The sequence below is a fragment of the Sceloporus occidentalis genome, unplaced genomic scaffold (genome assembly GCF_023333645.1).
Source record: "Sceloporus occidentalis isolate IW3139 unplaced genomic scaffold, rSceOcc1.0.p SCAF_3, whole genome shotgun sequence".
NCBI lineage: Eukaryota > Metazoa > Chordata > Lepidosauria > Squamata > Phrynosomatidae > Sceloporus > Sceloporus occidentalis.
Window position 1 is genome coordinate 133,941,668 of NW_028316983.1, and position 14,897 is coordinate 133,956,564.

At 39.9% G+C, this 14,897-nt stretch overlaps 1 protein-coding gene across 1 annotated transcript; it reads right to left on the reverse strand.

The window, feature by feature from the left end:
* Position 1: 1 nt before the first annotated feature.
* Positions 2-12,912, reverse strand: LOC149316839 (T-complex protein 1 subunit epsilon). The gene is made up of 11 exons (XM_089516371.1): positions 12,682-12,912; positions 9,944-10,004; positions 9,422-9,586; positions 8,197-8,395; positions 6,550-6,742; positions 6,206-6,355; positions 4,920-5,039; positions 4,646-4,831; positions 3,484-3,621; positions 989-1,169; positions 2-260 (listed from the first exon to the last, which is right to left on the reverse strand). Exons 1-11 carry the CDS (start codon positions 12,784-12,786, stop codon positions 133-135), a joined length of 1,626 nt encoding a protein of 541 aa, XP_089372497.1. The 5' UTR covers positions 12,787-12,912; the 3' UTR covers positions 2-132.
* Between the last annotated feature and the right edge of the window lie 1,985 nt (positions 12,913-14,897).

Here is a 14,897-nt window from a genome sequence, read left to right on the forward strand (position 1 = left end):
ATAGGACTGAAACCACAATAGTGATTTATTGATCTAAATTAGTATAACAAAAGTAGATTACACAAAAGAAGAAAACAAAATGGGAGCTCTGTTGCTGCTGCCACTTAAAATTTCACTTTAGGGTTTATATTTTTATTCTTCAGATTCACCCGGCTTGCGAATGTCATCAATCTTCAGAATCATTCTAACCATCTGAGTAGCTAGAGAGATCTGCTGCTTTTTGCCAATTAATGTTTCGATGACATGCTGTTCCTTCATATCTGCCAAGAGATAAATGTAAATATATATTATTTAAATTTAAATAAATTTATATTCAAATATATCAAAATAGAAGCATGGATTGCCAACACAAATACAAGAAAAACACAACACTCTGACCCCCCTGACCCCCATTCCCAACTATCTGCCTATGTGGCTAGCATGTTGAGGGCTGTACTGTAGTTTTTAAATACAGTTTAAAGGCCATTTGCTTAAAATAGTTAGGGGAAATAACATGGCAAAAATGCCCCCCAACCACCCTAGTGGGCATTTTACAGCAATTTCTTTTACTCCTGGGCAGCCCTAGAGGCCACAAAAATGGACCTGGGGAGATTTATATTTAAAAAACCCTGCTGGAGACAATTCTTTTATTCTTTATGAATAAAATAAGGAGAAACAACTTAGAACTACAGATTGTTTTTTGGACTCCAGAAACATTTATCTACCCTAAGCGTTCTAAACAGTAATTGTTACAGTTGAAGATCTAAGAAGATCTGAAAGGTACAGTCTGGTACAAACCCCACCCTCAAATGTCATGGCTCAACAGGATTGGAGTCTTTTACTAAACCAAACTGAAAAGTCCTCTTTTGTAAGATGAAAAGGCAAAAAAGGATAATTAAGAGGCTGCCTCTATTAGCATACATAATTGTGAATGTTATAAAATTGCACTGTATTCATTGCCATGTATGTGAAAACAAAAGCAGCGCTGTTAGTATAACGAAGTTCTTACCATTCGTCCCTTTGCGTAAGCAATCAATACCCAAAGCAGGGTTGTTTTCTTTCACTTGCCGAGCTCGCACTGCTGTCATTGTTTGGATGGGACTCATACCACTATTCTCAGCAAGTGCCATTGGAATAGCTTCTAGGGCATCAGCAAAAGCCCTCATGGCATACTGCTCCAGCGATGGGCACTAGAATACCAAGTAGAGACATTCTGCAAAAATGCCTGAGAAGAAGTTCTATTTTATGATTTAACTGATCAATACACAAGTGCATGTTTAAAAAGATAATTTAAACCCTGACTGCAAAAATTTCTTCACAAAAACCTACAATCCATATAATACTTAACTGTATAATGCTTTACTCTACTACACCATTTAACATATATATTCTTCAAAGTTTCAGTTACTTTCTTTAGAAAGCACAGATACTTTAGTCAAAGGAAATTTATTCTTTTCTAATTAACCTAACCCAAAGTAAATACTCACATCCACAATCTCCAATTCAAAAAGGAAGCAGATTTGACAAGTTTTTGTACCATATTAATTATTGCTGCAAAAAGACTTAAACTACAATAAATATGCTTGCGTTTTCCCTATGAACACCCCCCCATTTAAGCCTGATATGATACATGACATAAATTTGGCAACCCTATTTAGACTTTTTATATTCGTTATTTAATTTATATCCTGCTTTTTCTCCAGCACTGGACTCAAGGGGACAATAAGTGTTATTTATCCACCTTCTAGGGAGCCCAGAGTGCCACCCACAATCCCCATCAAGCCACACAATTCTCTGTCCCTTTCTGTGAAAGAGCACGAAGGCTGCGGGGAGGGGGAGAGAGAAATGCATGGGTCTAATGCAGAGGTGGGCAACTGTGGAAGGTTAGGGGCTACATTTGCTCTCTAACAGACAAAAAATATGCCCTCAAATGTCTCTAGTGAGTATGGGGAGATTTTCATGATGCTCTGGATTTCAAAAAGGCCTCTCCTAGGCTTCAACTAAAATAAATAAATATATACTAACAATAAATTAAATGTGATGGAAATGTATCTCATGCCCCCTAGTGGAATATTTGGAGCATTTCAGAGAAAATTTTATTGGAAAATGTGGCAATGTGGTGGGTTGGGGGTTCAAATATGATGGAAATACTCTCCACACCTCTAAAGTGCATTTGGGGGCATTCTACAGCAAGTAACAAAACAACAACAATAACAACCTCGGGGGGGGGGCATTGTGGCCACGAAACAGCTCTGTGGCTGTGTGCAGCCTGCAAGCCACAGTTAATGTAACTCACTCAAATTCATGGAAGAGGATAGATGTGAAAACTCTCTATGATCCAAAGTCTATACTACACTACAATGACTAGCCTTTTAGCATACATGGGATTAAATAACAAGATTCTGTGTGTAAGCAGAGAGGTAAAGGTCCAAAACACAATGCAGAAATAATCCAGTTTAAGATCACTTTAACTGCCCTGGCTTAATGCTAGGAATTTCTGGAAACTAGTGTTGTGAGACATTTAGCCTTCTTTGTCAGAGAGCTCTGGTGCCACAATGAACTACAATTCCCAGGATTCCCTAGCACTAAGCCAGGGCAGTTCAAGCGGTCTCAAACTGGATTGTTTCTGCAGTGTGGTTTGGACCAAAATTTCTGATTTAAAGTCATGGAAGAATTTTCCCCCCCAGAGAAACGTAACTTTCAGTAGCACAAATTAAAAAAATGAAATAATAGTACTCTCTACAGATTGACTTTCACTTTATTACTGTAGTATAAAATGCATTATATATAAACTTGCTTGGGCATAAAATTGTCAAGTTTCATATATTAAAAGTGTATTTATCTATACTTTTCAATTTAATTTTTCATTACTAAAGGAGTTTCAAGGTCCTGAATATAAGGAGCACCTGAAGGAACTTCCTCAGTATTGTTTAAGGTCTAACAATCCTGCTGACACCAGACTTCATCTGATATAGAAGGCTAAGTATGAGGCAATACAAAACCATCTCTAAGTACTCCCTGCCTAAGAAAACCTTATGAGATTCAGGGTATCATATGTTAACAGGTGACTTGAAGCCAAAAATATTACAGTGTATTATGCTTTTGCCAGTTGGAGCAACAAGCAAACAGGAGAAACCCTCAACATTAATAAAAGAGAAACGATTTGTTTTTAGACTTAAGAAATTAACCATAAGAAATCCAATAAAATGTTATATTAACTGTAATTAAACAATAATAACAACTGTTAATTATAGCTTTAAAGCCCCCATGGAACAATCCACCATAGCACTCCCATGAGCCCAGAACTTCTGTGACTAAGCATATGCTGATGCAAATAAGGTGCTTCTGTTTCCAGGTACTTTCACCATAAACCCTCAGTGCAGAAAAAATTAAATCTGCAGTGCAGCATTTTAACACTGGAGATTCTGGAGCTGTTTAATGAAAAATTGGCCAGTGCAATATAAAACTATTTTCACCTCTGTATGTGTGTGGTTTTTTTTTTACCTTGTCTGCAGTTTCACTAACAGCCAATGCACAGGAAATTTCAGAAGCACCCCCTCCATAAACGATACGGTTGTCACGAACAAGATTCCTGATTACACACAATGCATCATGAAGTGACCGCTTAGCTTCTTCAATTATCTAATTGTAGAAATCAAACAGATGTTTAGAATATGATTTTTTTTTACCAATGTTGCCAAGGAAAACAGAAAAGCCTAGAAGCCATGCCTTCAAACTAGGTACTGCATAAACAATTTAAAGTATCATCTGACCATGCCTACTCATTTAGAATTAGCTTTTCATTCCCTTAATGGCTTCAAATTCAATCATGTTCCTAAGGTAATGGAGCTGTAATCTTCCGTACAGAAGTGTAAGCCCAGAAGATCCACACTGAGGTATATGTGTGTCAAGGAACCCACTACAATTATGTGGGATGAACTGTAGTAAAAGTATGCAGAAACAGAGGTGAAGCTCACTTTTACTCAACACTATCAGAAAAGAATCAACTTGACATTCATGTTGAGATCTACAAAGGGAAATGACAACTCAATATACATGCATTACATATTAAAATTACAACACTAGTTACCATTAAAGCTATTATTGTTGTCACTATTATCACTATGCCTACAGATGCTCAGTGTAATCATCTGTGACATTTACCTCTTTGGGCCTAATTTTATAGTCACAGTCCTGGTTACACCCAATTAAATTTCTGTTCCAGCAAAGAATACATGTTCTTGAAATCCTACAAACTTCATGCATAACTGCACCAATATACTTCAACAGAGTAAACAGCAAGGGAACAGATGTGCTTTCAATGAAAGTGGCACATCCAACTGAACATTTCTTTGTTAAGCACCCCGTCACACTTTCTCTGCTGATCATTCCCCTAAATTAATTGAAAAAGGGCAGCATACTGATTATACAAATAATCCAGCTCTGACGTCTCTAATGTTCTGCCCTGAACTTTTCCTGAACTTTAAATATTTTTCTTAGGTTGCCAATTTATAAGGTTAATAAGGGCACATTCATACAAATTAATTAACTTGTTCTTACAATGATGAAAGAATTCATATTAAGGCAAATCAAATCAAAAATGTGAAAATATTTTAACAAATTGGAAAAGAACTGACCAACAAGCTACACAATGAAATTAACTCACCATTTTATTTCCACCTCTAATGAAGATAGTAACAGCTCTCGAATTCTGACATTGTTCAATTATAAGCATTCTGTCTTTTGTTGTTCCAAATGATATTTCTCTCACAACACCAGCAAATCCTAGTTTTTCAGGGGTGAGCTCACAGAAACGAGGTACAATGCGCCCTCCAGTTGCAATGGCAATCAACTGAAAATAACCACATAACGCCATGAGAAGGAATAGAAATCTTCAACACAAGAAACTTAAAAGGTATTAGGGAAGAATTCATACTTACCTCTATTTCTGGGCCACCAACCCAGCGAACAGCAGGCAACTCATTCTGAAGCAGCAAGTGATTGGCCTCATCATCAAATCCCCACTGGCAAATGGCTAGGTTTGCACCAGTGTCTTTGATCTAAAGATACACAATATTTGTTTTACTTTTGTCCTGGCTATCCCTTTAAAAATATCAAGGACTGTTTGCAGAAGCCCCCTTATACACAATAATAAGTGGTCTACAGCCACTTCAGTCCACTAACCAAAGTACTCCCAGACTATATTCTGACATTATTGAACTGCCTAGCACAAATAAAAAAAACTCTACAGTGGTGAGGGACCATTTAGATTCAGGGCTTTGTCTGCATGGGCCAAAAGGCCCTGTCTGGCCCCACCACCTTTTGGCAGGGTCCTGTTCGGAAGATGCATGGCCTAAACCACAGTTCTGGTGCAAATAGTCTGGATGATGTCCAGCACCAGAACTGGGATATAACACCCTTAATGAAAATTTTTAAAACATCACCTCTTACTCTAGATCCTCTGGGAAGATCTAGAGCACACCTGCTATCTGCACATTAGTGCTGCTGAGCTGTCCAGAGCATCAACCATGTCACTCACTCTGAGGTCAGAACAAGGTGCTCAACCATGTGATTGTTGCTGGGCATCTTGTTCAGACTTCAGAAGCAAGCAACTCACAGCGAAGATGCTAGGCAGCTAAGCGACACACCTGTGTTGACAGCCACACCAGTACAGAAACAGAGGGCAGGTAATGAGAAGTTGTGGCAGCTCTATGGCCAGGATACGCTGGGCTTCCCCCAGAGTATCCTGGCTCGTACAGATAGGGCCTAAGCCACATATTAGCACTGAAGTAGACTAACTTTTAACTTTAATGTAAGTTTCAATTGCTTCTATTATTGTTTGATGCAAGAAGTTGTGTGCCATATAGACTATATTCCTCTCCCTTGCAAATAGCAAAATCAAAATTATTGTTGTATCCAAATCACACACTGTGTATGAGTCAAGGAAATCAGCTTGTCTTGATGCAGAATTTGAATACTTGGGGTAGACAAGTTTCAATTCAAGCTGAACTGAATTCAATAATCATTTATCCAGCAAAATTATTAATGGGACTCCACTGGCAAGAAAACTGATATGAAACAAATCCCTGCCTTGAATCCCACTGTCAAAGACAGGTGGGATTTAAATCCTTGCAATAAAATAAATAAATACTGGTTTTTATTGCAATGTCCAAAAATTGTTAGTTAAGCATGCATGCATATTAAAACAAATCAACAGCATTCTAACCTGTTGCACCATTTCATTGAACTTATCCTTTTCATACTGCTGCAATGCCTTGTAGTCTTCCACAGATGCAATATCAAGCTTATGCTTTGTTTTTGGCTTCGGAGGCTCAAACGGGCAGGTCAAAATTGCAATTCTAGCATCTTTAACTTCCTGGTGGAATAAAAGCTACATTTTAAACAGGCAATAAACTTTCTAATTTTAATGTTTACGTATTAATCTTTCCCACCAAAATGCATTTATTTTTAATAAATAAATAAACAAGAAAGTTGATGAAGTACAACATCAACACAGAAATCAAGTTTTTTTACAAGTACATATCCAATTAGTAAAAAAGGATCACTCACTTTAGGCATCTGTGGATGACTGAAGTCTTTATCCATAATCACACCTTTAATTAGCTGGGTATCTTCCAGTCTACCACCCACTTTGCCTTGAACTTTTATGAGCTCAAAATCAACATCTCTGCGTTCCATATCTGCCACAGTTAGGACTGCATTTACAGCTATCTCTGCCATTTGTCTGTGGCAACGGTTAATTCTGAATAAGAAAGAAAGACTTATTTCAGGTTACTCAGGTAATACAACAAAAATAAGGAAGGTGAAATGGTGTAGGATGCAACCTTGCCAACCAGGCAATCTTACTAAATGGGACGAGATCCCTAAAACACTTTGAGGGCAACTCACATTAGTCTTAGGGACAAAGTACACATTACTTTAAGCAATTTTTTTTAAAAAAAACATGCTTAATGCATTTACATTTATTCTGAAGGAAAAGCAATTGATCAGCAGTTCTTGCTGACAGGGAGAGAGATCAACAGTAGGCAGCAGTCTCATCTGCCTTCCCACTAGGAGTTCCCTTAGTCAGGAAGCTCCTGGGAACCATCCCTCCAAGTAGCATACCCTCTTCTGAGCTCTGCCACTTCCAAGGATGGCGAGGACAGCATATAAATAAATGAAGAAAGGAAGTATCTGCTTACACGTTGTGTCTCTTTCTTGCTGTGAGCACTCTTGCAGTTAGGACTGAGCCGCTAGACAAAAACTTAAAACAGCCACTGCTAGCTATTCACTCTTTTTGGGCAGCATGGCACAGATGGCTGGTAATGGAAAGAAGCTGCTATCTCATCTTCTCACTTGCTCATCAATACCATTCTACTGAGCAGCAGTGGTAGAGAATGTGCCATCAGGTCAATCCTTCTGATTACACCACACAGCAAGAGACTGAATTAACAGACCAGCGTGACATCTCCTACAAAGATTACAACCCACTTTAGTTTCCTCCCTCCTTATACCATCACTGTTTTATCGTACGAAGAGAGAGAGCATATGAGCAGGTACACCTGCCTAGGCAGAGCAACTGCAACCATCACTTGTCCAGTCTTTATTGTGGAGGGGAAAGGCCATGGTCTCTTCTTGATTGGGCTCTTGGTTAGAAGCATGGAAGACAAGGTTGGGCTCACCCACCACTATACCACTCAGAGACTTCCAGGTTCCACATCCTCTCTGTGACCCTCACTGTCACAATTTACAGGGTGGCCAAGAAAGAGGAGACAAGAATAGACATCACTTGTATGTTTAGAGCCTACATTCATTCTCATAAGTGGTACAACTAAGAGGCAGCATTGCTGGGGGTGCTGGTGCCTTTTTAAGTTACAGTAGAAGGGACAAGAGAGCAGTGGTTGTTTTTTTTTACTGTTTTATCACCTGTCCTCACCAGCAACAGGTGATCAAGCAATTTCCCTGAATTTTTAGTAGATGCATTTTTATAAAGTGTGCTTGACATAACTCACTGAGTTTATCATAACAAAGATAGAACATACATCAATTTGATGTTGTTTCTGGAAGAAACTACTTTTTTAAAAAAAAAAGCAATGAAAAGCATGAGAATTAAGCCTGGTTTCACATTTAGTCTATTCTCACAAGAGAATGAACATGGATGTCTCTTTAAGACTGTACACTTCCCAGAATTATTTTAAAAAACAAACATATACATACACTTTAGAGCCCAGAGTTGTCTTTGCTGTCTGAATGAGAGGCTCAGTATTCTCTGGATCAACAGGAAAACTGTCACCGATTTGGTCCAGGTGCTCAATAGCAACATGAGCAGCCTGTTCATAACCATCTGCTATTCTCACAGGGTGAATACCACGATCCAGTAAGTGCTCCGCCTGTTCCAATAAAGCACCTGCAAGAACTGGAGAAGCCAAATCATAATGAAAATTTTTGTTTCTGCATAGGCAGATTTGTCTTCCCAATATATCTTTATTGATAAAATCTGCTAGAGTCAACTTTCAGTTCTTGAACTGTACATCTAGGTCTGCAAATGAATTCAAGAAACTTTTTAGTAATACACCTACAAGCACAAGTCCATAGGAAATGTCTGCATGATATCCATGGGGGGGAGGGGGTTAAAGACGAAGACAAAGCTTCCAGTTTTATCAAAATATCTTTCACTATGAACACAATGATCTCTTGCCTGCTACAAGTGAATAGCTAAGTAAGTATTTATAAGACTTTTGCTGGTAAAAGGTTGGAATAACTAACTAATATATTCTACTCATGGTAAGTTTATTGACGTTTCTTAAGTCTCTGTGTAGGACACACAGTCTATTCATTTCAATTTAGGACTTTTAAACTTTTAATTAGCTGTTATTCACAAATAAAAGTCCGTTGACGTAACCAAGTTTCATTTGAAACAAGTTAAAGTGACACAAAATGCTTTCAAACACAGGTGCACAGACAAAATGCATCTACTGTGACTAAGCAACTAGTGTCAATTCTATTTTACACAATACACCGGACATTTCTAAAACGGCTCCATTCTTTTTCATTCTTGTCCCTCATATACAAAAAACTATAGCTGAGGCCTTAATATCATTTTGTACTGCATGTGAAGAAGTAGGTTTGTATCCACAAAAGCTCATGTTAAAATTAAAAGCAGTCTTAAGGGTGGTACCACATCCCTTTTTAATCCCCTTACTTTCCTCCTTTTTATAACTATGCACATAAACCTACTATAACAACCAAAATTTCACATAATTTATGACAGTCCTTAATAATTCCTACCAATTATGGCAATGCTTAGCCGTTTTGGGTCCTATGCAGGGAGACAGGTGAGGTATAAATGAAATAATAAATAACAATATAGTGTATTTTATAGCCAACATGAATTCATCTTTGAGGTTACAAAATCTGTAATAAGAGACTCAGGTAATCTTACCAACAACCCCTGTGGTTCCATCCCCAATCTCATCATCCTGAGATTTTGCCAGTTCAACCATAAGTTTAGCAATCTGATGATCAACATCCATCATATTCAAAATAGTGGCACCATCATTTGTCACAGTTACTTCACCATCCTTGTCAACCATCATTTTATCAAGGCCTAAAACAAAATTTGAACAATTAAGTATCAGTATAAATAGGAGGGGGAAAAAAACTAAGTACAGTGGTACCCCGGGATACGAATTGATCGCGTTACGAAATTTCCAGGGTACGAAAAAGTTAGATTGGAAAAAACTGTTCCGGGTAACGAAAGATTTTTCGGGTTACGAAATTCATTTCGGCGCGAAATTTAAATGCGAAGCGCGGCTAGCGGCTTTCCAGCGCTAACGGAAAGCCTTTTCGGGTTGCGAAATGTATCGGGTTACGAACGGCGCCGCGGAACGAATTAATTTCGTAACCCGAGGTAGCACTGTATGCAGAAGCTTATATGTTTACAGCATAAAATCATTACACTTACCATTGGGCCCAAGTGAAGTTCTGAGTGTATTGGCTACTGCCTTGGCTGCCATTATGTGAGACTATAAGAAACACAGCAACAGAATTACCATGACAGTACTTTTCAGTCATAGTTATCAGTACAAGGCAACACTGTGTATTCATTCTAACAAATTTAAGCCTGCAAACCAAAGCATATGTGTTTACAGAACTGCTTCTATCGATGGAATTGATTGGTGATCTCACCTCCTCACCTGCACCCCAAAAATCCTTGTCCTGTTAGAAAGGAACCAAGGGCTATATTTGGGTTATGTTGTGCTGGTGCTGTAACACTACTGAAATGTCCAATTTAACTATACCTTCAATAAATAAAAGTTAGCTTTGTTTGAATCACTTTGCTTAAAAATCACGGACACGATGCCATCATTTTTGGAACAATTACTTTTTTTCTTTATACAATTAACATGTGTGTGAGAATGTTATTCGTGGAACACCATTGAAAGAATTAAAAGGTATATAAAAACGTACTATACTTCTCCAAATATAAGGAAAATCTTACATAAGATGTTAGATCCCATCATTATCCTACATTCTGGAATCTAATAATTTAATATTAGGGTCACTCTAACGACAGCATTTTTAGTAAGCGGCTAGTGTACTTCTGTTTTGCATTTGGCTATTCTGCTAATTTTGAGAGATTAATCACCTGGGAAATTTATTTACTTATTATTAAATTTTTAAAAAGTCTAAGTAAATTCCTAAAAGGAGAATATTTCAGATCACAGATGCACTGCAAAATTATTTTCTGACCTTCACTTCGCAAGGATATAATGAACAGTAATGCTTAAGACATGCTTTCTCAACCTGATCCATCCCAGATGTTTGGAAGTACAACTCCCAACAGTCTTGATCAACATGACCATGCTAAGAGCGAAGAATCTCTTGTCTTTGTTAACTGCAATCAAGATTTCAAACTTTATTTGATTGAGCCGTCATCTATTTGTCTGTTTAAGAGTCCATAGAACCATTCTCCAGGACTATATATCGAATTACTTTATTTTCCTTCACTATGCAGCTTTCACAACCATACATATAGAAAACAGAACGGCATGGGCAATTTTTACTTTCTTATTCACTGATCTATGAACTTCAGGATCTTGTCGGTTCCTTCACAGCCACACCGGTCTGTTTTGGGCACACCAGAAGTGACATGAAGATGCTTCCAACTGCCATTTTGGCCTATATTCATCCAATTTTTTTAACCTTTGAGGGGTTTATGGCCTTTTCATGCATTGATGGAAGTAAGCTGCCACATTTGAAAGTGGCTTGGGGGTCCTTTGGTCATATTCAGTAGAAAAACCACAAGAAAAACATGCCTAAAAAGTTGGGGATCGGCAAGCTTTGGCACCTAAACTGTGTGCAACTTACAGACCACACTTTGCCCACCCCTGATTTAAGAAATAAATGCTGGTAAAAATAGTATTAAATATAGAATATTTTTTCCAGTAGGTACTACTCATGGCGATTTACTGTCTTCCTTAAAGCCATCCATGCAAAAGCCCTGTAAGGCGGGCCAATATTATTTTGACATAGCCCAGAGTAACAGGCATCACAAAGGCCTGTTACAGACTGGCAAAATAAAGCTGCTTGGGGTCTCTTTGGAGGTATGCTGTTTCAATGATGCATGGGTCCTAAGGATCCGGAAGCTGCACCAAAGCTGCACTCCAGTGCTTAGGAATGGAGTGTGGCTTTGGCGCGACCTCCGGACTCTTAGGACCCATGCATCATCTAAACAGCATACTTCCAAAGAGACCCGAAGCAGCTTTATTTTGCCAGTCTGTAACAGGCCTAAGTTCCATAAAACTCCCTGCAACATCTGTGCGCAGGCCTACATATTTTATACTGCCTGCATGTTGCCTTTCGGATGGGACCTGTTAAAGCAAAAAGAGAACAGGAAGGCAAAAAACTAAGGACATTGCTAAAGAGACTTAAGTGCATACACGCTAGAAATACAGTAATGAGGTTTTGACATCATTTTAAGGGCTATATTTCCATTCTGTGGAGTTTTGGGACCTGTAGTTTTAGCTTTCTTTGCCAAAGACTGTTGGTGTCAATTACAAACCCCACGATTCTGCAGGATGGAAGCACGGCAATTAAACTGGTGCCAATCTGCGTCAAGCCTACAGTGTAGATGCACCTAGGAAGGGCAACAATGGCCCCATTCAGACAGGCCAAAACAAAGCTGCTTGGGGTCACTTTGGAGGTATGCTGTTTAAATGACGTATGCGTCCTAAGAGTCTGGAAGCCGCGCCAAAGCCATGGACTGAAGTGTAGCGGATGCTTAGGACGCACGCATCATCCAAACAGCATACCTCCAAAGTGACCCGGAGCAGCTTTATTTTGGCCTGTCTGTATGGGGCCAATGAAGGAACCAGACAAGATCCTCAAATATAAGATGTTTAAATACTTGAAGGGATGCCATATTGAGGAGGGAGCGAGCTTGTTTTCTGCTGCCCCAGAGAAGCAGAGTCTGGATGGCCATCTGTCAAAAGGGGTGCTCTGATGGGGAGTTCCTGCATGGCAGGATGGGGCTGGGCTGGAGGGCCCTTGCGGCCTCTTCCAACTCTAGGGCTACAAATGGACTGGGCCTTGAGTCCTTATACTGGAGGAGGCTGGCGATGCTGATGGGAGCGAGAGAAGGGCAGGGCAGCGGAAGAAGAAGGGCCGGCCCTCCACCCCGCAGCCCCTCTCTCTGCCTACCTTGAGGGCCTCTATGCCGGTCATGCGGCTCTTCCGCTCCTGGTCCTTGAGGATGAGGAAAGGCCTCCCATACTCGTCAAACGCCAGCGTCCCCATGGCAGACATGATGATGATGATGGCGGCGGCCTCCTTCTCGCAACGGACAACGGGCGCAAAGAACACAAGAGAAAGGATGGACCCCGCGTGAGCAGCGGCAGCAGGGATTCCGACGCCGCTAAATCTCGTCTCGCGAGACCGCCCAACTGCGAGCACAGACGCGCATGCGCGGTGGCTCCCCTCTCGCCCGAGAATGTCTCTGTCTCGCGTCAAGAGCCCTTTTCTGGAAGGGTCTCTAGGCTAGGAGGCAGGCGGCTGAGTGCGCATGCGCGAACTCAGAATATCATAGACTCGATACGTCTTTTCTATTAGAGTGGTGTCTCATTTTTTTTGTGTGTGGAGGATACACTCTCTCTCTCTCTCTCTCTCTCTCTCTCTCTCTCTCTCTCTCTCTCTTTTCCTCTTTAAACTGGAAATCCCAGGATGTCACCATGGCAGTTTAAAACTGAATCGTACACTCTTTAATTTAACAGTGTGAAAAGGCCCTGAGGCAGATGGACTAACTCTCTGTGGTCCAAAACACACTTAAAGAAATAATCCAGTTTCAGACCGCTTTAACTGCCTTGCTTCAGTGTTAGGGAACTGTACTTTTCGTGACAGCCTTCTCTGTCAGAAAGTGCTCTGGTGCCGCAATAAACTACAGTTTCCAGGATTCCCTAGCACTGAGCCAGGGTAGTTAAAGTGGCATCCATCTGGATTATTTCTGCAGTGCGGAAGTAGCCTTGGTGAGAAATAAGCCACACTGAGAGTTTATGGTCCAAAACACACTGCAGAAATAATTCAGTTTGAGTCTGCTTTAATTGTTCTGGCTCAATGCTAGAGAATTCTGGGAACTATACATTTTGTGAGACATTTAACCTCTGTCAGAGAGCCCTGGGGCCACAGTAAACTACAACTCCCAGGATTCCCTAGCACTGAGCCAGGGCAGTTAAAGCAGTCTCTATTACTCCTAACACTGAGATTTTGTGCCTATTACTTCAGAGGAAACATTTTTTAGGATTCCATAATGAATCTGTTTCCCTGTGTGTGTGTTCAAGAATCCCAGTTAAGTTCTTATCTGTTTCCAGTCTAGTCCAAATCAAGCATACTATATTCTAATTTTGTTATTGCATTGAAATCTCAGATTTTGGCCCTGTGTTTTAGGTACTAGGCACACCTTCTTACGGAGGGAATTGCAAAGCCAGAACACCACAATCAGAAAAGCCCTGGCCTTCATAACTACATCATGCGTTTCCGAAGAAGTTCTTAAAATGGAACATTGCTTCAGCAAGACACAGGCAACCTGTCTTATTTCCACAAGCATATAGTGCCTTGCAGACAAGTAATCCTACTTCTTGTTTTTGTTATACTGTGGAAATGAAGTAGATGTAGCTGGCAATTACCAGCTTGGTGTACACAAAAAGCCGCCTTGAGTCCCTGTTCTGGGAGGAAGGTGGGATATAAAGAAACAACAATAATAATATAAAAATACTTGTGCAAGCCACTACTGTTAATAGAGGTGGACATAAGACAACATTATGCATGGTATGGAAAGCTTTCACTATACAGAATACAAAACAAGGAAGTGTCATGGCCAATAATTATGAGTGATAATAAAAAGACATTAGAGACCCGGTTTGCATGTAATACTAAACTGGTGAAGTAGTGACAACAGTGGCAAGCACCAACTTTAACCCCTCTGACAGCCCAGACTAGGATCCACCTAAACATTTTCAGCTGATTTTCAGCTTCCAGTTTGTACCTCTGAGTTTTGGGCTGGTTTTTGTAGAGGAGCCAATGCTGTAGTGGTTTGAGTGTTGGACTACAAATGTGGAGACCAGGGTTCAAATCCCTGCTCAGTTATGGAAACCCATTAGGTGACCTTCTCTCAGCAGAGGCAAATGCACTCTCAAAAAATCTTGTCAAGAGAACCCCATGGAAATGACTGCACACAACAACAAACTGCAAACCTCAGGATTCAATAGGATACTGGCAGGTTTTTTTGCTGCCACTTCCAAAATTTAATATCACTAGTAACTATTGTATATACTCGACTATAAGTCGACCTCATGTATAAGTTGATGGCATGTTTTGGGGCCAAAATTATGGATTTTGATATGAACCATGGATAAATCGAGGGT

Excerpts from the sequence above, each read along its gene's own strand:
- LOC149316839 (XM_089516371.1), bottom strand. The coding sequence starts at position 12,786 with ATGTCTGCCATGGGGACGCTGGCGTTTGACGAGTATGGGAGGCCTTTC. Across the intron at positions 10,005-12,681 it reads CCGGCATAGAGGCCCTCAAG|TCTCACATAATGGCAGCCAA; the intron begins GTAGGCAGAGAG and ends TGTTTCTTATAG. Across the intron at positions 3,622-4,645 it reads TTAGAGGTGGAAATAAAATG|ATAATTGAAGAAGCTAAGCG; the intron begins GTGAGTTAATTT and ends TTCTACAATTAG.